This window comes from Diuraphis noxia, unplaced genomic scaffold (genome assembly GCF_037042655.1).
Source record: "Diuraphis noxia isolate RWA-SAM2 unplaced genomic scaffold, SU_Dnox_SAM2 contig0002, whole genome shotgun sequence".
Classification (NCBI taxonomy): domain Eukaryota; kingdom Metazoa; phylum Arthropoda; class Insecta; order Hemiptera; family Aphididae; genus Diuraphis; species Diuraphis noxia.
Window position 1 is genome coordinate 22,362,934 of NW_028301712.1, and position 23,448 is coordinate 22,386,381.

The 23,448-nt window shown below is 25.3% G+C and overlaps 1 protein-coding gene across 2 annotated transcripts in view; it reads left to right on the plus strand.

Moving 5' to 3' along the window:
• LOC107164053 (frequenin-2) overlaps window positions 1–23,448 on the plus strand; it is a 139,891-nt gene that overhangs the window by 57,468 nt on the left and 58,975 nt on the right. For both annotated transcript variants that reach the window (XM_089218840.1, XM_089218839.1), the window contains exon 6: window positions 10,574–10,652. In XM_089218840.1, coding sequence (XP_089074966.1) covers window positions 10,574–10,652 — 79 coding nt within the window. The remainder of the gene's footprint in view (window positions 1–10,573; window positions 10,653–23,448) is intronic.

A 23,448-nucleotide genomic window follows, 5' to 3' on the forward strand; every position in this document is an offset into this window, starting at 1 on the left:
AGGCATATTATTATATTATTTAAGCAACAATATAGAACCCCAACATGCCATAAGAGGTGAAAATATTCAAACACATACGTATGATATATACCAACAGGCAACAATAATATTTTAATAGCACCTTAATATGAACAATATAATATAGTATGATACATGGGTTAAATAATTAGTAATCCGTAATCACAATAATGCGTTAACGATTGAGTGTTGACGAAACGACATAGTGAATTCAAAAACTAAGAATTAAATAGAATAATATGTATTTACATTTTTTTTCTTAACACAATCATTTTAAGAGTATTCAATTGGTCAGGGAAAATTTTATAGTTCTACCAAATATTATAAAATATCTATTATTATGTTATTTATATCTTTTTCCAAAATATTTTTAATGTACAAATTAATCGTATCTTCTAATAATAATGTAACGCAAATAAAATAATATTAAAAATATTTTTAACACATCGCAAACATATAAATTATAATGAAACCTGACGATTATTATTACACCATGATATTAATATAAGTTCCAGAATATTTACATTTTATTACTTACGTCCAATGTGAAATAATGACAATTTTAGATTATGAGTGGATCAATAAATGTATTGTTTCTACAACGATGATGTGTGTGTTTTTTTTAAACTATTATTTTCTGTCTGCCATCACCATTTGGAGTAATAAAAATGCTTTTTTAACTTTAAGGGTGGTTTTGAGTAGAAAAAAATAATATCTAGTTCATAATTTTGGTGTACTATTACATTTATCTACCTGGCACTATTATCAATAATAAAAATACAGTTCTTTAAAAAATAATTGGAAAAAACAAACAAATAAATCATGGAAAAAGGACATTTTTGATAAATTTAAATATTAGATTAGCATTTATTAGACATTGTCGAAGTAATTTGATTATTGTTTTGCTATTATAAATATATTTTATATCTTTGAGTATTTTAGTTTTTTTTTTTTTTTATTCAAATATCACAAAGTGTTAGCTTAATAATTTTATACGAGATTTCTCATAAAGTCATCAATATCACCAAAATGTGGGAATTATGTTGTGAGTAGGAATGCATAATATGAATTTTTGTTATTAGAAATTAAATAAGTCTCTTTCATTTTTATGAGTGATTGAAATAACTTTGATCATATTTGATATTCAAATTTATAATAACGATTTGTTGTCTACGATTGTTGTTGTTTTGTCATGAATAAAATAACATTAACAGTAAACACATTTTTAAGTGTTAATAAAAATGGTCAGATCGAAAAATATTGGTAATGAAATACAAGATTACAAATAAGTTTTTATTTCACCAGTTTGACAACATTCGTAAAAATCATAACACTTCACAAAATATTAAAAATCAACATAAATAACACTTTCAAATTTATGCCTAAATAAGGCTTTCAAATTGAGTACAGGGATTGTTATATGAAGTTCTAATTGAAATTTCAATAACTACAAAATATATTATATATCATTTTTTTATTAACATTTGAACTTTTGATTAAATCGGTTAATTACCTAATAATAAACAAAAAATTAGTTTGTTGTAAATCAAAAATATTTGTGAAGATTTAAGATTTTTACGTACATATTACACAATATATTTTAATTTTTATAGTAATATGTGATAAATAAAATTAATTTTAAGCTATTACATATTAAGTATAGCAATAAACATATTACATTATACTATTAGGTAGAAAAATATATTTTTTAGTAAATTGACTGTCTCAGTTTTGAATTCTAAATTAACACGTCCATTACAGTGACCTACTTCATGACAATTGGTATACTTGACTATGCAGCAGATTGAGTTATTTGGTTTTATAAATTTGATAATAATCTGTTGTTGCTTAAAATTTAAAGTGTATTTACACTTAGTGTATATGCAAATTAATCAATGTAGTAATCTGTAGAATATTTCATAATTTATTGTGCTATAGTTTATTAAGCTGATTCAGAAAAAAAATAATTAGCACTTATTACTTTTATATTTTTGTAGGTAGCAGTCAGTAGGTATATAAAGTAACAACAATAATATAAATAAAAATTAGTTATTTAGATAATTGAGAAAATATTATTATTTTGTATATTTCTGAAATCTATTACCTATTTTTGTTTAATGAATAGAAGGTATTTGTTGTGTTAGTATATAGTTGAAGTTATTTAAAGAATGAATAGATATTGGTGATAAAAATTCTGAGTTACTGATGATACCTAGATTCCGATGGTTCACGTTAAATCAGATTTTATAGTTTCTATCTCAGTAAATATGAGTTGAATATAGACTACAGCATAAAGATTTGGCGAAGAAAATATTTGGTTACGATTGAGAACGTTCTAACTTTTTTGGCATACGATTGAGCACGCCAAAATGAACAATGACCCCCCCCCCCCCCCGGACCCAAAAAACTAGTTCTATTGAGAATGAAATTTGATATAACGTTGCCATATATAAGTGGCATGTATATATTTCATATTATGGTATTCAAATTTAAAAATTCACGTCAAAATCTATGAATTATCGAATTATTACACAAATAATTAAACAAAAATTAAATAACCAAAATAAGGTTGAAATAATTATTAAATATATTTCTTTGAATATTTGTTTCCCCTTATGTGCAACGATCGCTAATCACTACAGTACTACACAAAGCACTAGGGTTAGCCAATGTCTACAAAAAAAAAAAAATATATATATATATATATATATATATATATATATATATATATATATATAATTTAATATAGATAATAACTAAAATATTATCATTAATTTAAGTTGATTATAAATTTAATTTACTCAGGCATGGACATCCGTGCATAACAAAATCTTTAAAGGTGTAGTGATTTCTACAAATTTTATATGGACTGGGTGCTATTACAGTTTAGTACGTAATTACTATAGCTGTAGTAAGAATGACTATATTCTATTATATATTTTTGATAACTATTTTATAAACTAATTATTTTCTTATCTTCTTGTCTTTCAACAAAATATTATCGTTTGTGTAATAGAAACTGCAGTAACATGGAACGTGTTGAATAACCAGAGAAATTACTGTTGGCATATTATGGGACATTGCAATAATATATTGTAACTTCCGGAGTAGACATAGTAATTATACATAGATATAGCTGGGAAAAGGCATTTATAAGGTGTTTCGACACTCTAATTATAATTAATTAAAATTATTAACAATTTCTTGATTATAGTATAACATCCAAGATTCCGCTTAATTTGGGTTGTGGTTTATGAATATCTAGATTTTTTTGGTGTTTAGACAATTTTTTTGATTTTTTGAATGGAAATAAAAGTAGCATATTAACTCATAATAATCAGAATTATAATATGCAGAGCTTTGTAAATGTAGTAAATCGCGGTTGATTGGTGTCACTGGACTGCAGTAGTTGTTTAGTTTTTGTTTTTTTATATCACATCTTAAACAAAAAATGAAGAGTTTAATTCAGCTCTTCATTCTCTGTTAAATACTAAATGTGTGACTTTTGGCATGCAGGTGCACATAGTCAAGAAAGATAAAGAGAAAAGGCAAGTGAGTGAGTAAGTGGGAAAAAATCGGAAGGGGAGACAAACCGAATAAGCTCACCACGCTTATGTGACGGAACGGGTGTATGCCAATGATCTGGGACGAGCTCCAGCTCCTTAGCCATCTGTCAGATGATTATAATATAATAAGTGTCAATCGATGAGAGTGTTTCGATACTATAATACTTTATTGTAAATACTGTCGAAGGGGTTTGTTATGTGTAGAGCTCGCAACCGCTTCTTTAGGGTGGAAGGTAGTGGCTGTACTGTATTATCGTATGGAGTACTTACTATATTATTATGCGATCTTGTTTACACTTGCAACCATCCTCTACAACCCCATAATATTGTGTTCGACACTTGTATGAATGTGTATTATATTTCACTGACAAGTACGACCTCACATCCATGAGCACGCCATGCTTTCTGTAGCGTTGTTTGACGTGGCCGCCTGAAAATATATGCATATTATAATATGATTTATTGTTGTCACCACATCGTATTGTATTGGGCTACGGCTTATACACAATACGACGATCATAATAATTGAATAAATGTATAAATGCTCATAATAATATGTAATATTATGTATCCGATAGATACTGGGCACGCTAGTACGCCCGTTGACTGCTTTGAGTATTGTACTACAGAGGATTATTTTATTATTTTCGACGCAGTACAGAATCACTCGACGACGCATTTTGTACGTCAATACGATGTATAGGTAGGTACGTATGGTGTGAGATAATAATATGTCCGTTTCTTTTCCGGTCGCCGTCTTTTCTACATCCGGGACGTTGAAAACGGTTCCCTGTAAACATGTCCCTAGGGAATATAATGTCCAGAACGTAAATTGTACAGCCCGATGTAAAAATATCCAGGATAACGTATCGTTAAGGACCAAACGCACAAAAAATAAAATAAAATAATACATCCGAAGAATGAAATATTGAAGGGGAGTGACGGGGTTGGTCGATTGGTATAACCGATATTGGATCATTATACTTAATACGCGGTTTTTATCTATATTCCATATTACCCCATTATTATTTGTATAGATATTATGTTGTATTGAAATTATATCAATATTTTTGTACTACGGCTTTTGTGGCGTTTATTGGATCATTATAATTATTACGGTCTTATTATTTTACTATTATTATTTTCGGATGATAAGTGATTGGTCCAATATTTATATTATATAGTATATTATTATTTATAATCTTTGTATTCAATCCATGTTATATTTTTATGTCGTGTGAGGAAATATTATAATACAGTCCATTTAATATTATTATCAGCCAAAATTTGTTGATTTATTATTATTAGTTTTAGCAACCTATTAGTATATATATAATATATATATATATTATATTATATATTATATATTATATATATATATATATTACTCAAATTAAACACACGACAGTCAACACTCAGGATAACGTCCATTCTTGCAATGGATGTCACAACTTTCGACGCAACTGCGACGATCATACGAATACATACATTAATCAGATGTATAGAATTACTACTCGACGAATAAAATGAAAAAAAAATGCATAAACGTCTTCAGTCAACGATAAATTATTTCCTCGTGTATATAAATTGGTGTTGGTAAAATATGGAGTTGTTCGATGAAAATAGCATTAGCAAAATTAATAAAACTGAACCTAAATGTTTTTTTTAAGATGCATAAAATATAAATAATATACTTCGATATATTATTATTATACGCCAAAATATGTTTTTTGTTATCTCTATAATATGTAAAACTTTGTTAATCCAGTATCAATTAATATTTACTACCAACCATAAGTTAATAACACCATAATAATATATATTTTATTTTTTTTAATTTATTGCATATGTGCCAGCAAATCACATACTCTTCTATATATTACAGTTGAATAATAAATAAAAACAAAACGAACAAAACCATGCAAATAATTTGAGTTTGATTAAAAATTTTAAATGTTGTACATATTTAATTACAAGGCAGTGTTTAATAATTTATTCAGTGTTCGCCATGATTGTGGTCGTCTATAGACTACGGTAAATGATTATGAAATCAGCGCTCACACTGCTTCCTAAACTATTCCATTTTCGTTACCATGAATCTAGTTCAGATATTGTATTTGTATTTTACCCAAGCTGACCATTCTAATCCAACCTAACTTAACATCTACGATAGAGTTATAGATATTATTCTGAATCAAACTTCTATCGAGACGTGTGGTTGTTCAAGAGCGAGCGCCGAGCTGTGAACTTACTGTACGTTGGTCTTTTTTGTACAGATTTGTTTCTTATCTCCTACGTATACAAAAACACAACCGAATTATAACGTATAACGACACGATCTGGTTGGTCATGTTTCAATATGAAGTCTCCGTCACACGGCCTATCTATGATAACCGATTGCCGATTGACTGGAATTCTGGTTTTCGTATTTGTAATAAAAATTTTGTATCGCTTAGAAATATGACGATGTCAATTCTGTGAGCTTGTGGCTACAAAGGTCGCTTGCGCCTCATATAATTTTTTAAAGACGCTTTTCCTCTTATTCTGTACAATATTTATGATATTTTAAAATGTATAGTACTATAATAAGACATTCGCCTTTGTTCCACGGTGGTGTATTATACCATAAATATATTCTCTATTAGATAACCAATAAAACTTTGATGGAGCGTTTTGTCTTGCTGCAGCATAACTAAGAGAGTGTCACATTTGATCTCCAAGCGACGCGCACGACATTTTCAACATAATTAATTCGTTATTCATATAGTGATACCTAAACATTGTTATTTAAAATACACGACTAGACAAGTCGATTTTTTGCACCAGATACTGAAAAAATGTATAAAGTTATAATGACTCAAAAATAACAACATTCTGATTACTTTGGTAAACTATTATAGATAACAAGAAGAAGACTTATCAATATTAAGTTTCTTTACTGAACACTGTACAGTATAATAAATAGTTTAAGATAATATGTTGTTTTTTTTTCATTAATATTTTCTAACTATTTTAATTAATTTAGTTTTGAAATTTTGAACAAAAAAAAAGTGTAGGTACTCGTTTAAAATTTAAACATAACGTTCATTATTAAATAAATAATAAAAAAAATATCATATGATGAATTAAAGTTATCTTAGTATGGTACTAACAATTTATATTTTTTTCCAGTACCTATAATTTACTGAACGTTATGACTATACTCAAATTTCATTCATTATATAGAAACAATAGGAACATGTGTTATCAAATCACTTACGGTCACATGGAATTATTTTATTTTATATTTTACCCTAAGACATGATTTATTAATAAATTTTTATTGATATTTTTCTACATCTGTTGTACTTTAATGCTGTTTTCTGTTGAAAGTTAAACAGAACATTGTTGTATAATAATATAGATTAACGATATTAATTTAACAGGTAACTTAATTATTTGAAATTAATAAATATTATAAATTTTTACTATAATCTTTAAAAAACAGAGTTGTTCAAAAATAAAATAAAATATTTTAGTCGTATAAGCTAACCCTTATTACTAAATATGAAATTTTGCAGTATAATTTTTTAGGTGTGAAGGACTAGTATTAATATATATTCATGAATCTTAGGTCAATTTTACTTACATACCCAAATTCTAATTGGCTAATATTGTATATTTATATACACTTGTAAAAGTTTTGGGTACAAAAAGTATAGGATGAAATAAATATTTAAATTTTTACTAATTAAAATAATATATGATAACTGTTTATAATGCAATTAATTATCGATTTGTTGGAAAATTCAAATATTCATCTTTACTTATCAACCTGTATTTTAATCAACTTTGTTTCGTCTAGCTCATAGTATCCATATATCCAAAACATTTGAGACTTTATAGTATTATAATATTATAGTCATTAACATTTATAATAAAGAAATATAAGTATACCTATTAGTTGATAATATTAAATATGTATGTTTTGATTATGATTATGTATTAACAGTTATCTGTTATAATATGTAGATTGTAGTTAAATACCAATATACTTAATTTAACCAGATTTATGAACACCATTCTGCTCAAACTAATAAAATTACATTAAGTTTAACGTGAGATAAAAATTATTTAAAGATATTTATAACGTGATAATAAAGGAAAATAACCAAACTCGGTAGATTTAATTTATTTAATGTGTTTTTTAACAATAAAATGTATGAATTAAATAACCATAAAATTAAGCTGTAAAGTTTAAAGTTACATGCCTTTTTGTTTCAGTACGATAGTATAATATTATAATTTACGAAGAAAAACTTAATACATTTTAATGTTATATCTTTGTATTATACGATTTTTATTAGTTTGAATGTTGGTTTAATAAATTATTGAAAAAAAAAATTGTGTAAATCTATGTTTGGTTTAAAAACGTGTAGTAAAGAATTTTTAAGTTGATACCTACTATTAATTTTGGATATTATATGAAAACTATATAATATTATGTAGGTACGAGAGTTATAAAAATAAAAATTCTTCACACACATTGATATTTTATTATGATTGTACTTTATAAAACATTGTATTTGTTGTTAATATTTAAAACATCAATAATTCTTCATTATGAATTTCATTTAGTGTACATGCTGAAAATAATAAAATAATATTTACATTACAGTTTATTAGGACTACTAAGAAGTAGGATATTATGGGTACTGTACCTTAGGTACTTATAATTTCTATTCGATATTATTAAGCTAACAACTTTTACTCAAATATATAATAATATGTAATACTGTAGTAGAATAAATTATGGTATGCATATTATGTATTTATTTTATCAATATAAATATTAAAATGTATCTTATAAAATAGTACGAAAGCTGACAAAAAAGCAAATGTTTTTTTTTTTCACATAAAACTTAAAACGATTTATAATATTATTATTAGTTAATAAACTGTATTTTGGTATTTGTAAATAATGCTTATTTATATATAAGTTTTCTTAAGTTTTTAACAGTTATATAATATTTAATACCACATTGTAACTGACATTTAGAGTTTATACTTAGACCATATAATTAATATTCTAGTAAAATACGATTAGTATCTTAGGTCTGTAAAATTTTTTTATTATTATTATTTTTTTTTTTTAATATTCTTAATAATTTAAAATGTAACATTTTAAAGAGCATAAGATATTAATCGTATTTTACTAGAATATTAATTATATAGTCAAAATATAAACTCTAAATGTCAGTTACGATGTGGTATTAAATATTATATAACCGTTAAAAACTTAAGAAAACTTATATATAAATATGCATTATGTACAAATACCAAAATACAGGTTATTAACTAGTCACAATGTTCTGGAGCCAAGCGCTAAGGAATCCATGTCTGAAATTTTCTAAGCAAAACGCTAATATAGAGGTATTTTTTTTTTTTGTCAAAAAATTACGCTCAATGATATTCAAATCATGTGAAAACAATTCAGATACGATGCACTATAGTTAAAAAATAAAAAAAATAAAAAGGAAACGATCATCACATGGTTGATTATATTAAGAGTTATGGCTTATGGTCATGTACAAAGTGGTGTGAAATGGTATGGAGAAAGGAAGCTGGTGTATCCCGGTACACAGTAAGAGGAACTGTAAATTAAATTTAAAAAAAGAAAATCTAAAATGATACAGTAAAAATATTTTATAAAATTATATATAAAAATATATATAGAAACCTTTTTTGCTTATCTATAAAATGTAGTTATTCAAAATCTGATCGTTTAAATTTTGATGCATACTTTAAGACCATATTTTAAAATGTTTGAAATTTGTTGTGCTATTTAAGAAATATTCTGGGGATATAAAATTTTCTATTTTTCAAACAAGAATACTCCTTTTTAACTCTAAATTATACTGTGGATAATTTTTCAGAAAATGTTGATGTATCAGAATCAAAATTCGTACTCGTAGCATTTGAGTTATTTAACTTTTTATTCTAAGGACCGTGGTAATTGGTTTATAAGATATGAGAGTTATGGAGATTTGAAAATTTTAGTCATTAATATTAATCTGTTAATATAAATATTTTTCAAACACGACCCAAGTAAAAAAAATGCTTGATCCAATTTCACATCTAGCTTATATTTTTGTAGTACCTTTTTTTAGGACTTCGCCCAACTAAAATCCTTATAGAATATAGTTCAAACATCTGAATAACTAAGAAACTAATCATTTGAATTTTAATTTTTTAGTAAAAAAGTGGTAAGAGTTTTATTTTAAAAATATAAGTTTGTGTCACTACGAGAAACTTCTTAAGTAGAAAAAAATTTCAAGAATTCAAAAATACGATCTCAAGTATATTTAAATATTTAAAATATCAATTTTTTGAACATTATAAATTAAATTTACCTACCATAGAATTATTTGATATTTAAATAAAGATTTTAGTTTAATTAATTTAAATTTTAAAAATATTAATCACTGGGACTTGATTTTTTTGCCATTAATTAAATATTAATATTATTTTCTTTGTACAATGCAATTTTCAAAATATTTAGTCAAAATTTTACCTCAGTGTTATATTGTATATGGAATTGACTTATGAATTAATAACTGTAATTATATTGTGTTATGTAAATTATAAATACATAACATTATAATATTTACCATTATATAATAAGTACACACGATGTCGTTGCTTAAAATTAGTTTATAATGTGGTATTACAGTAAAAGAAAAAAACTAATTAGTTATGAAAATAATAATAATCATTAGGTTATGTATAATATGATAAAATATCTTAAAAAATGTGTTGACTATACACACTTCCCACACATTATATAGGTTTAGTATAATATTAAATTATATAATAAATGTTCTTATTAAAACGTATTATTTATCAAAATGGAATAAATTATTTATCGTAGTATATGTGATTGTTAAATTGTGTGTTTTCATTTGTGTATTAATCCATATTTTTAATAAAATTATATAATAATTTTTCAGGATGGTTCTATAGAGTTCGAAGAATTCATCAAAGCTTTATCAGTAACGTCCAGAGGAAATTTGGACGAGAAACTTCACTGTAAGTATTTTAGTTAAGATTTTTTTTCTCACAATTGAATTGTGGTATTTGATAATTTTTATTGATCAAATACAAACACTGTTCCAAGATTGTAGAACTATTTAACGTTTATATATACTCCATAATGATGAAATAATTTTCTGAAAAGGAAACATGTTTTAATCTAAATTTGGGCAAACTACTCATTTGTATTAGATACAATTTATGCTTCGTTTAATTCACGTTATTTATTGTCTAACTGTTTGCCTGGAACAAAAAACTTTAAAGTTGTTTTTGAATATTTGAATCGTCTATGTTTTAATGTTACGAATAGAATAATGCATGATGATAATATGGGCTGCAGGCACAGATAATGCATTAAATTTCATTATAAAATTACGAAACTTTATAAAATGGCAAAGAGTGTAAGACATGTAAGTGTTTACAAAAACATATAATACCTATAATGTTTTATAATATTTAACAGTATAATTTATAATAATAAAAATAAAATAGAATTCATCAGTTTGTGTCCCGCAAACGTAGTGTCAAACGTACGTGCAAACGAGCTTAATATTATATCGTGTGATCGATAAAATTAGACATTTCACAAGATGATATTTTAAAGAAGAAAATGGAAGGTAGGTTTGTTGTGGTCACGTTCAGTTTACTTTTTAGCCAAGATAAATGTTGCTATTTTTTCATTCGAGATTTTCAGTATACTTACCACGTATGAGTGTGTTAGCTTAGAAGCAGGTGCATTAATAAAAGTGCCGTGTGGCTTAATGTTGTGGATCAAAATAAGAATAAACTGATGACTTTACATCAAAATTGAATAGTGTGTTTCGTAGACTTTACAGACGTAATATTATAATTCTTTCAATAATAGAACCTCTATGTAAGTATTCGGTATTTGCTTGTATAAAAAGTTTTCTACTTTTCTTGGGCTGTAAGATACGAGCGTATGATAATTATATGTCATTTTATGGAGTGTGATACGCGAGTTAATAAAATATTTAAAAAAAGTTTATAGTTATTTTGTTTTTCTTAAAAATCATATTGTTTTTAATATCAGTTTTGCAATCGCTATTAGTGTGAAAATGACATTAATTCAATTTTATGCAGTCGCTCAATAGGAGAAGGCATATTAAAGAAACTATCATCAATACTTTATGTACAACTGACATAAATTGATTGATCAAAATTACTAGAGAATATTCATAATATGATACTTTGGAAATGTTAAATAAAATAGTTACATCAATATTTCAACGTTTGCTCATGATTCAATTATTATTGACATACATAGGTAATACATTTCAATTCACTACCTTGAATAAAGGTTTGCTGATATTATATAAAATAAGTAAAAATCTATGACAATTATTAAAGTTTGATCATACAATTTTTATAAGTATATATATTAATTTATTATTTTAATTTTTTTGTGATATGCGCACTTTAATTATATTATCGACGTAGTAGATACGTCCTTTACATAGAAAATAAAATAATATGGTACCAACGAGTATATTATTAAAAACAACATATCAATAGAAGAAAATTATATACCTTATGAATTGAATGTTAAATTATGAAAGTTTAATCTGCGGAAACTATAATTTTGTAACTAACAATATATATAAAAAGTGTTTGAGTCTGAATACGTGCATTGTGTGCTATACCATTTCCCCATCTTTCTATTTCCATTTTGTTTTATTTACATATTAAATAAAATACTATTCTATTTTATACATTTTAAATGTTTAAAATTAAAATGTGGTGGTAAAACATGAATAAAACATTTTAACCTTAGAAAATTAAAAATATATGATTTTGTGCTCATATCCCTATAATATTTTGTTTTAATACTTTAATACTTTTTTCTGTTCATAATATAGTATAGACGTATATTATATACGTTATAATGGTTTTTAAGAATGATGAAGTATGTATTTTACTTGCCATGTTTTGTCACCTATACTATATGTACATACCTAATATTATTAAATTATTATTATATAATTTATACTTATATTATGATCTATAAAACAAATAAGAAATACCAACAATCAAATGGCATATACGTAATACAAATTTATAAATTATATTTAATTTGTATAGATTTTTAATAGAAAAATATTTAAATTTAAACCATCATAGGAATGAAGATTATTTTGTTAATTTTATGATGAAACTTTTCTGGAGAACATTTATTGAGTTAAGATGTACTCACTGCTAAGCTATTTAATTTGCTTACTTATTTCAATTTTAATATTTTTGATATCTACACTTCTTCATTATTTAAATAATTAAGGCAAAAATCAATTAATCAATTTCAGTTAAATTTTATTATGGCCTAAATTATTGAATTGACTTCTAAAAATGTTATCTAAACAGATTACAATAGCCATACTATTGCTGTATATATATATTTTATTTTGCACAGAACTGATTCCATAAAAATCGTTGGTATTAGGCTTGTACTTTTGTGTCTGTATTAATATTCAAATCACTCTAAAAATATTGTTTTATTTTTCACATATCATAAATTACCTATAGATGTTATCATAATAAATGATATCATCTAGATCTCCAAAGCATATTCTACAATCAGAAATTTAATAGTTATTGAATATCTTTTTCGATGATTACCTCATACAAATTTAGTATTTACTTCCTCACTACAACGATTTATAAATATTTAAAAAAAACCTATTCATATACCTGTTTTTAATATTATGAAAATATATAACCTGTACCATAAAAAATATGTGTTATAATTTATAATTATAGGTGTAGTAACAGACATTGTACAAATAATATAATATATTGTTAATATTACAGTATGATGATTTTTATTTACATATATTTAATATTCATATACATATTTATCATGAGATAAGACTTTTATTTTCCACTTTTTTTAATATTCAATATTGTTTAAATTTATCACCAATATTTTATACTGCATATTCTTTAGTAGATAACTTGATATCTCTATAAATATTGTAATATTAAGAATAAATCGTCCAGTATTGACACAATGTATTATTTGTAATCTCAAACATTATATTTTAATGTTTAAATAGTATAGGAATAGTCCACGGTTAGGGGGTAGAGTACTTAATACTTGTTTTTTATTTTTATTCATTTACCCACATCAGATCTATAAATAATGTTATAATAACAAACGAATTATAACTTCTATATTATAAATGTTTTATAGATTAGTTTACAAACATTTTTTTTTTTCAATACACTGTATTGAAAGTATTAAAAAAAAGGAAAAAAAATAATGTTGGAAAAATGTATTCATATAATTGAAGAATAGAAATCTTTTAAAAATGAATTTTTATTTAAAAAGTTATTGTACCTATTTTATAATCACTTAAGATTGACGCAATTTACGCAATTATACAATTATATTTGAAAAACTAACAAAAAATTATAGAGATAATTAGTATTTTTGGTTTAATATTTGTGTTTGTTATTTTGTATGTTATGTTTTTAATATAGTCATAATTTAATCTTAAAATAAAATGATTTTGATTATAATTTGAAAATATGTAAATTAACATTTCTTGTTGAAACATGTTTAAGCGCTTCATGATATTTGTCCTTCAACACAGTAATTATCCATGCCCAAAAAGAATAACTCTAATATTTTACGACGATGATCGTCGATCGATGTCTAGTATTCTGTTAAACGGTTACAAAGAGATTCACAACAACTTAATTTTTTTTTAAGCTTTGCTCGACAGAAAAAAATAACCGATACCAAAAACTGTCTTTTGTTTTTCTTGAAACTTGGAATAATTAATTTATTAATTAAGGACTATCTCTTGTGTAGATCGTTTCAACTTTTGACTTGACTAAAAATAATTTCTCTGATTTTAAGTATTATCAATAAGCTAATATTCTATTGCTTATCACATTCTATTTTTTTAAATACCTAATGAACATTTATCTATACAAACAGCTGTGTAATACAAATATTATAATTAAAAACAATATAGAATTATAATTAGGTAGGTACCATAAATATTTATTTTTAAAATATGTACCAATGTAAATAAAAAAAAGAAAATGATAGTTGGAAATGTTTTGATATAAAATAATAACCATATACCAATAATATAAATTTTAAGTACATAAGTAAGAGTTTGTTTATTTTTAACTGCATACTTAAAACCTTACATTAGTATTACTTGGTTGTTTTCAGTTAAAAAGATAAAATTAATTATGTGGTTTTAACTACTTATGCTTAATAATTATAAAATAATTTTTATTGCTATAGATTTATTTATTGATGCTGTTAAGTTTAAAAAACTCATAATTTTGTTTGGTAGTAAATATTTTATTTACATCTGTAATTAAATAAGCACATTTAAGCAATATGAATTAGATTGTAATATACATTTTAATATTTTATTGTGGAATTCATTAGAAATGCCTTTGTTCAAACTATTATTTAAGTGTTTTTCAAGTTGAAATTGTCGGTACTATTGTTAAATGATTTGTAAAATGTTTCAACTAACAGTTACTTCCTGTTACTGTCATACGAACTTCATTTTACAAAATTAATCTTTAGAATAATTCAGTTTCCTATAAACTGCTTTTAGAAACTACAATCAGTTTGTTTAGTAAAAAATTATTTAAAAAACTTTATTGTAATTGTGTTGCACATTTAAAGTCTACTCCTTAATGCATTATAATATATCTGTATATAAGTACACGAAGTTTCTTTAATAAATTCTTCCATATATAAAAGGATAATATGTAATTTAATTTAGAGATCACATTTTATTTTATTTGTATCTCATTTTATATTAACTCTCATCACTTATGCTTGTTATAAAAAACAATTTACAGATTGTACAAGTTAAAAAAAAAAAAATATTATTTTACTATCAATCATAATTTATCTAGTTATACTTATATGTTGAGTTATGGAACATTTATTAGTCCTTCTACGAACGAGACGTAACTTAGTGTACTCAGTTTATCAATAATATTAATTGTAAAAAATTGTATAGCGTTACAATATGTATACAGAATTATTTAAATTGAATGGCAAAATAACTGTTGAATGTTTATACTTTAAACTTGTTATTTTTTGAAATTCGGATCAATATTTTTGTACTCAGAAAATTTTCCTCTTCAAGAACGAATAAACCATACAATCTGGATCCTAAAATTAAATAACAAATATAAATCTACAATATTCTTGTGGTTATAATATTTTAAAATTTTAATATACTCGTATTATTACTATAGTGTTGGTCTCCGGTAAAACACGTCACACAAGCTCGATTTAAATAATATTATATTCTACTTATATTATTATTATTTACGAGAGTACATATAGCGGTATAGTTTTTGTGTTGTATTAATATATGTTAGGTTAGTTATATGAGTGTGGTACATGGAACTTTATAAATATAAAAATAAAAAGGGAGAACTAGGTAACCAGTAGTAGAACAGTGAGAGTCAAATGTAACTCGTCATTGAGTAGGTCACAGTGAGAAATATGTTAAAATTGTAATAATATGATAAATCATTTCAAATTAAAAATGATCCTAGTAGAGACAATTTTCATTCCTAGCGATTTGTCAGCTTATTATCATATAAATATATGCCTATTACTTTTACTTTTAATTTATTGTTATAGTAATTTTATAAAAAATAGATAGGCAATAACATAAAACTAATATAAACATTTTGAAAATCTCATAACTGTTATGAAAATTATACTATGTAGGTACTTTTAGAATATTATTAGAATACATTATATACATTATATATATTATATATGTTATATATATATATTCGACTTATGGAAATTCAATATACCGAAACAACTTAATACGTAAGTCCAATACTGAATGATTCGACTTATGGAAATTCAATATACCGAAACAACTTAATACGTAAGTCCAATACTGAATGATCGGGACTGAAAAAAAAAAATTCGACATACAGAAACTTCGAGATACCGGAGTTCAAGATACCGAGGTTTCACTGTAATATAAACATTTGGTGAACATTTCAAGAATCTATAGTTGTTAGTTTTTTTTTAGAGATGAGTCATCGATATTTTACGATTGAGTATGCAATTCCGTCATAATTTAACAATATTTATGGAATTAAGGTTAACTTTTTTTATCAGTTATAATTACACTTGATGAAGTCAATCAAGTGTATTTATTTTTCTCTCCATATATTGTGCGAATTGTATAAATATTTCATTCTGATTGTACAAATTGAAAAATATATGAAAAATATTAATAAAAAATAACTACGTTACTTGGAATCGAAAATACATTTAGACTTATGAAATACCCGTAGTTTGGTCTACGTAACAGGATTCTTAAATTAATTGTTAATACAATCTTTGAACCTCCAGAACAAAATTTAATTGTATACCTATATTTAATATTAATATCTCCCAACCCCCGATAAACATATCGATGTCTACCACATTATATTGTTCAACACATTTTAAAAATATTTTCGACTCGTCTTGTCGTGTATAAAAAAAACGTGTTAATAATATTCTATTTGGCAGACAAAATATTTTCTGGTAGTGTTAGAAACATAAAAAGACATTAACGTTTGTACACTTCTTAGAACTCAATTACATAGATCAGTTCCATAAAATCAAAAAATGTATGTAGGTAGTACAAATTGAATACGATGTATGGAATCTAAATGTCGTGCCTTAAGTCAGTACGTTATCTGTGTTGTCAAAACAAAAATGCATACAAAAAAGTCACTATATTCATGATACTATGACAATTTGATTTGAAGTAAATGGAATTGTCAAGCAATTATACATATATACATATTGTATAGTAATACGAATTACAATAGTTTTATGCGTTCGTCAGATATCCGTGAGTCGACAAAACTAACGTTTTTATAATATTCAGTAACAATAACACATGGGTAATTAGTTCTCTACCACGTTTATCAGTCATCAACATACATTTTTTTGTGCATTTGATAATATATTATAATTATAAGGACGAAATCTGCGGAACGTTGTGGACGGAGCTCACACTGTGTCTAACTACATATTATTATAATATTTTAATTCCCAACAAAAGGAAAGGCCAATGTATGACGACACTTTTGGGTCGTATGTCGTTGGTTAGGTTAGGTATGTATACATATTATAGTATAGATATCATTATATTATTATGTTAAATGTATATATTTATAGTGGGGTGGGTTTTTCCTACGAAATCGTCCTAATACACAGTGACTGTTCTGGCCGGGTAGATCCATATTCAGCCAATTTGCATATTCAAATTTTGTACAATGTGTAACCCAAAACCGAACTGTGGTATGTAAAATATATAAGAATGTAAAATTTTATGCACCTATGAATGTGAACTAAATCACCGGGATTATGTCCCTACAGAGTTATTACATCACAGGGAGGTTAGATACATGATATTAATATTATGTAAAAACAATAAAATTAATTTCGATGCACATAATGAGTTAAATCGGACGGTTCATTAATGTATGGGATACCGATCGGCAATCAGTGCTTGGAGAAATAATCGATATCACTGTCTGTATAGATACATTCTTCTCGTTTTTTATATTTTTTTTCAGGTTAAGTACAGTTAAATTTTTGGCCATAAGTATTACAATTTTATAACTATCGCAGTATTATTAATAATTTTAAACATATTTGGTAATAATTAATAATTAGGTGTGTAAATAATTTCACTTAGAGCAGAATATATTAATATAGAGTACCTATACCAAGGTGGTCCAACTGCGGAGCTTTTTTTTTGGCTCCTCCAACAATTTAAAATTTAAATTTTAAATCACAATAATATAATAACAAAATCGTAATAAGAAGATATTCAATTTATACCATCTTATTACGAATTTATACTTTAAATTTTATTGTTATACGGCGAGAGTTCCCGGGTATCGATCATATCACGATAAGACGCGATGAACGGCGTGAATGTTATTCACAATCGCACAATTGCGAGCATTAAATATTTCTCTAAACTAAATCTAAATCTAATCAGTAATCATTAACCAGTCGACCCCGTGTGTTAAAAACAATGCCAATCATTACATAAATAGTTTTTTTTTTTTATTGTTATAAAGCATTCCTAGCCTAATTAATTTTTTTAGTAATTTTTTGATAATTTTAAACATGAAAACATTAAATAATAATAATAATTAATAATTTGTGCATTATATAAAATAAAATATAAATGGGTGATAATATAATTTTTTTCTTCTGGCGCCCCCCGGTGTTTTTATGAAAGTATAAATTGGCCCGACAACTACAAAAGATTGGACCACCCTGGAGTATACCATCATAATTTCATTAATATTGCCTATACTAAACTCCTTAAAAATCTATAAAGTTTTAATTTACCTAATACCATTGATTATAAATACTAGTATTTATAATCAATGCTAATACATACCGTAGTCCGCTACTACATACATTAAAATTACGTGGCATTGATGTTATAGTTAGGGGTAATTTTGAAACTGATTTTAATGTATTATTAAGAAAAATTGAAATATTTTTAAATGCTCACGGACCAAATATTTTGAGTGAGTTGTTCATTTACTGCACTAATAATAATAGTTTATTGGGTCTAATTCATAATCGTGATAATAAAATGCAATATTAATTGTACAATATTTGTTTTCTTCGTAAGAGAAATTTTGAAGTCGTGACCCTTATTTTTTACTATTTGTGCAGTTCATAAATTTCCAAACCACTATTTCTCATTAACCGTTGATTTTTTTCTATAATTTCCAGTTTTACCTAATAGGTAGGTACCTACTTTATTATACTATACAGTGTACAGGATTTAAATGAGATAAAATGCATTAAACTAGTCTACACATATTATTGTGACTGATGATAATATTATGTGTTATATAATATGTGAATGACAGAATAATCTAATAAAATTAGTTCCACTAGTAATTTTTATTTCATATAAAATTAAAAAAATATATTGCAAGATTATGTAACAGTGCCTTTAAAAGCTTATGTTTCGATACTATAGTATTTCAAAAGTATGAAACAATAGGTTACCTATTACATTTATAAATAATAAATATATTTTTGTAACTTTGATTACCAATGTATTTGTATTATAATACAAGAAAAATAGTTTTTTTTTTTTTTTAACATTGAATACTTCCGCAATATAAGTCATAAATTAAAACCGACAATAGTTTATTTTTTTGTGTTGGATCATTGAAAGTTTGTAAGTATTATTTTCAAAATTGAAGTTTTTCTTCTGAACTTTTGTACATTCAACATTTATTTTCACACTTTGATTTTATCATACTAGCAAAAAGTTATGACTCAATACTTGTATTTTTGGATTTCTAATTTAAAAAGTAAAAATATTCATGTTTTATGTACATTATAAGTATTATTAAAAAATCGACTACTTACAACTAAAAGAAATAACATGCAATTTACTTAACAGCATATTTTAGATTTATATGTTATTTCTGTAATTAAATTTATAATTGGTCATTAACACGAGTAACTAGCACTAGGTAAATTATATTATTATCATTAATAAGTACCGTTTTTATTCAAAATGTATTTCTTGTAATTCATTATATTTAAAAGACTTAAATTAATAAATTTATGATAAAACTCATTGTTGTTAGGGTACGTTTAAATAATAACGTTTTTATTAAAATGTATGTACTGTATCACCAACATATCAATAATATCTCATTAGTTGATTTTATTTGGCAAGTATGAGATGGACTTGATTTTTAATAATCTCACGCATATAAATATCATATAGTATACTAAGATATGGTATAGATATTAAATATACAAATTTTATCATCAACATTTTTCTACTACAGCTTAACTAATTGACAAAAACGAATACAGTTTTGTATTTTTGTTTCGTCATACCAATACTTATAGACTTCACTAAAGTATATGAAACTTTAAAAAAATCTGTAAGCGCAGTGTATTGTATAGTGTTATGGATAAAAAGTACATTAATACCTACCTAACAAATTACTGCGATTGAAGAAAATTAAAATATTTAAAAATAAGAAAGCCAATTGATTTTAACAATAGTATTAAATATATATATATATATATGTAAAATAAACATCGATAAAACATAGTTACGTTTCTAAATTTACTTTAACTCATAACAGTTATTGAGCACACGTCTCTAATTATAAATATGCGTTTTTTTTAATACAACATTGTTGGTTTTTAAAAAATATGTGTTTTGTGTATACTTAATATGTAGCACCTAGACATAGCGATAGCATATTGTATATGTTGGCTGTGGATAAGGAAACAACAATATAAAATTCATACTTTAACGTTCATATTGTATAATTATGTATACATTATACGTATGAGTGCCGTTCAAACTCAATACAAAACGGAATGACTAATTAACTTCTCTCAACAACCTGATGAGCTCGTAAGTTGTGTGTTTGTTTAACACAGTGTAATTATTAATAGTCCTATGATCAAAAACATAAACATCAATACGGAATCTTCTGAACCCAACAATAATTTTATATTCACAGTTTTTTCTTCTGAAAAATAATAGTGAGGTTTTGGATTTATGTCATCATTACATGGTATAAAAACGGTCTACATCATGTATATATTGGTCTATTAGTGTATAACTATAATTAGTGTATACATAAATGCATGAAAAAGATTACTTGATATTACATTATATTTTTAACAATGGTTTATTTGAAGATTAAGGGACAAAGAGATTCAATAAATTGTTTAATAAATATTCGGTTAGGTATGAAGAGTAAAGGTATATTAACATATATAATTTTTGTTTTTTAATCGTTAAAATAAACATTGAATTTAATTTAACGCTAATTTAGCAATTTTACTCTATGTATTTATTATATGGACACAAATCAAAATATTTTTAAACACACGAAAAAACCAAATTCCAAATCCCTGGGGAGAGGTGATGGATTTAATTGTTGTTCTTCCATTCAAATGTTTTAACTGATATTTAAATAATAATATAGCAATGTTATATTATATGTTACACATTAAACTGAACATTTTTTGCATTCATATAATATTTGTTTATTCAGTTTTTTTTTTTTTTTTGTATAACTTCCTTTAAAGTACTTGATCATGATTATTATAATGGTATAAATTACATTAACAGCTATGCGTGTATGTAAACTACAAAGTTTGCATTTTCTTCTCTGTTGCCTGCAGTGATCGAACCGTATAATATACCGTTTTGCGCAATATCCATATGGTTTTGAGTTGTATATGACATACTATTATATATTATTATCACGTCATGCAAACGACGTGTCTTCGTTACTTTACGGAAGTTTGGTCTAGGCATTTTTTTTCGTCGAAATAACTATGCCATGCCAGCGTTGTTGTGGCTGATCTAAAAGTTGTCAATCATTATTATTACTCTGCACCGTTACTTGGTAGAGGTTTCTTGCTCATGGGAGAAATAGGTGCTGATGTCAGCGGTAATGGTGTGGTTGGTCACCTTTAATATTATTGTTGTCATTACGATAACCAAACCCAAGTATACTAATATTATATTGGGCCGTCATCACCATCTAACGCCAGAATATGATTGATTGGTTTTTGCGTGCAGATAGAAAATCATATTTATAATATACATCATAATAATATAAACTATTTTAAATAATATGTGCGCACGTCCAGAGATTTCACGAATCGATTTAACTTCAGAGATTATGGAACTGTATATTTTAACGCGTATTATAATATTGCCATTAGAAACGTTTAGTGGCAACGCAACATTATATTTTATAGGTCTGTAACAGCGTACCTACGATACAGTTGCAAGGGACGGTATAACACCTAGGGGAGGTGGGGTCGTCGAAATTCTCACGTCTGTGCCTCCTTTTGTCTAGTATTATTATTGTTATTTGCTGTTATTATTATCCTGCTCGATGATAAACTCATTAAAATACCAATTCACGGAGCGTGATCGTTGAGATCAGCTGAACCTATGAACCTATGAGCGTAAAATAAATTCAAATATCCATAACTCATAATAATATGGTGTGGCAGGTATCAATGATTGCAAAACAATGTGTATTAGAAACGAATATCAGTTAAATATGTGTATATAGAGGAGTCACAAATGAGTACACTTCACTCTATTTTAATACTCGATGAAACTTACCCTAACAGTTTTAATTTTATCTATATAGGATTATGCGTGGATCGATAATTGTATTGAATTTATAATGATGTGCGCATTGATAGTTGAATATATTTTCTGGTAAAAAACTATCAAAGATAATCTAGTTGTTACTTGGGGGACAAGAGTAAAAAAAAATGAATAATACATTTCATAATTTTTGAGAAAATAATTATAAGAAATAGCAATTTTTACAAAAAACTATTTTTTGATAGTCAATTTTCTTATTTTATAAATTGTATTTCAGAAACGGAATATCCAAATTACTTGAAAAATATACCAAATTCTTATAATATAGTGTTATATACACATGTGTATGATATAATTTTCAAAATATTTTGCTTGCATATTACATAGATATTACAAAAAAATTACCTCATTGTTTTTTTTTAACATTGACGGTCTTGATAGACATTTCATCAGTCTCGCGATAAATATGAGGTACCATTGCGGACATGTTGGCAGTATTACACAATACGTTTGTATACGACGGGTTTCCTGGTATAAACATTTAAATACTGTTATAGGTTTATGATGATTTTTGACTTTTATTTTTGTATGCAGAAACGAGGTTAATT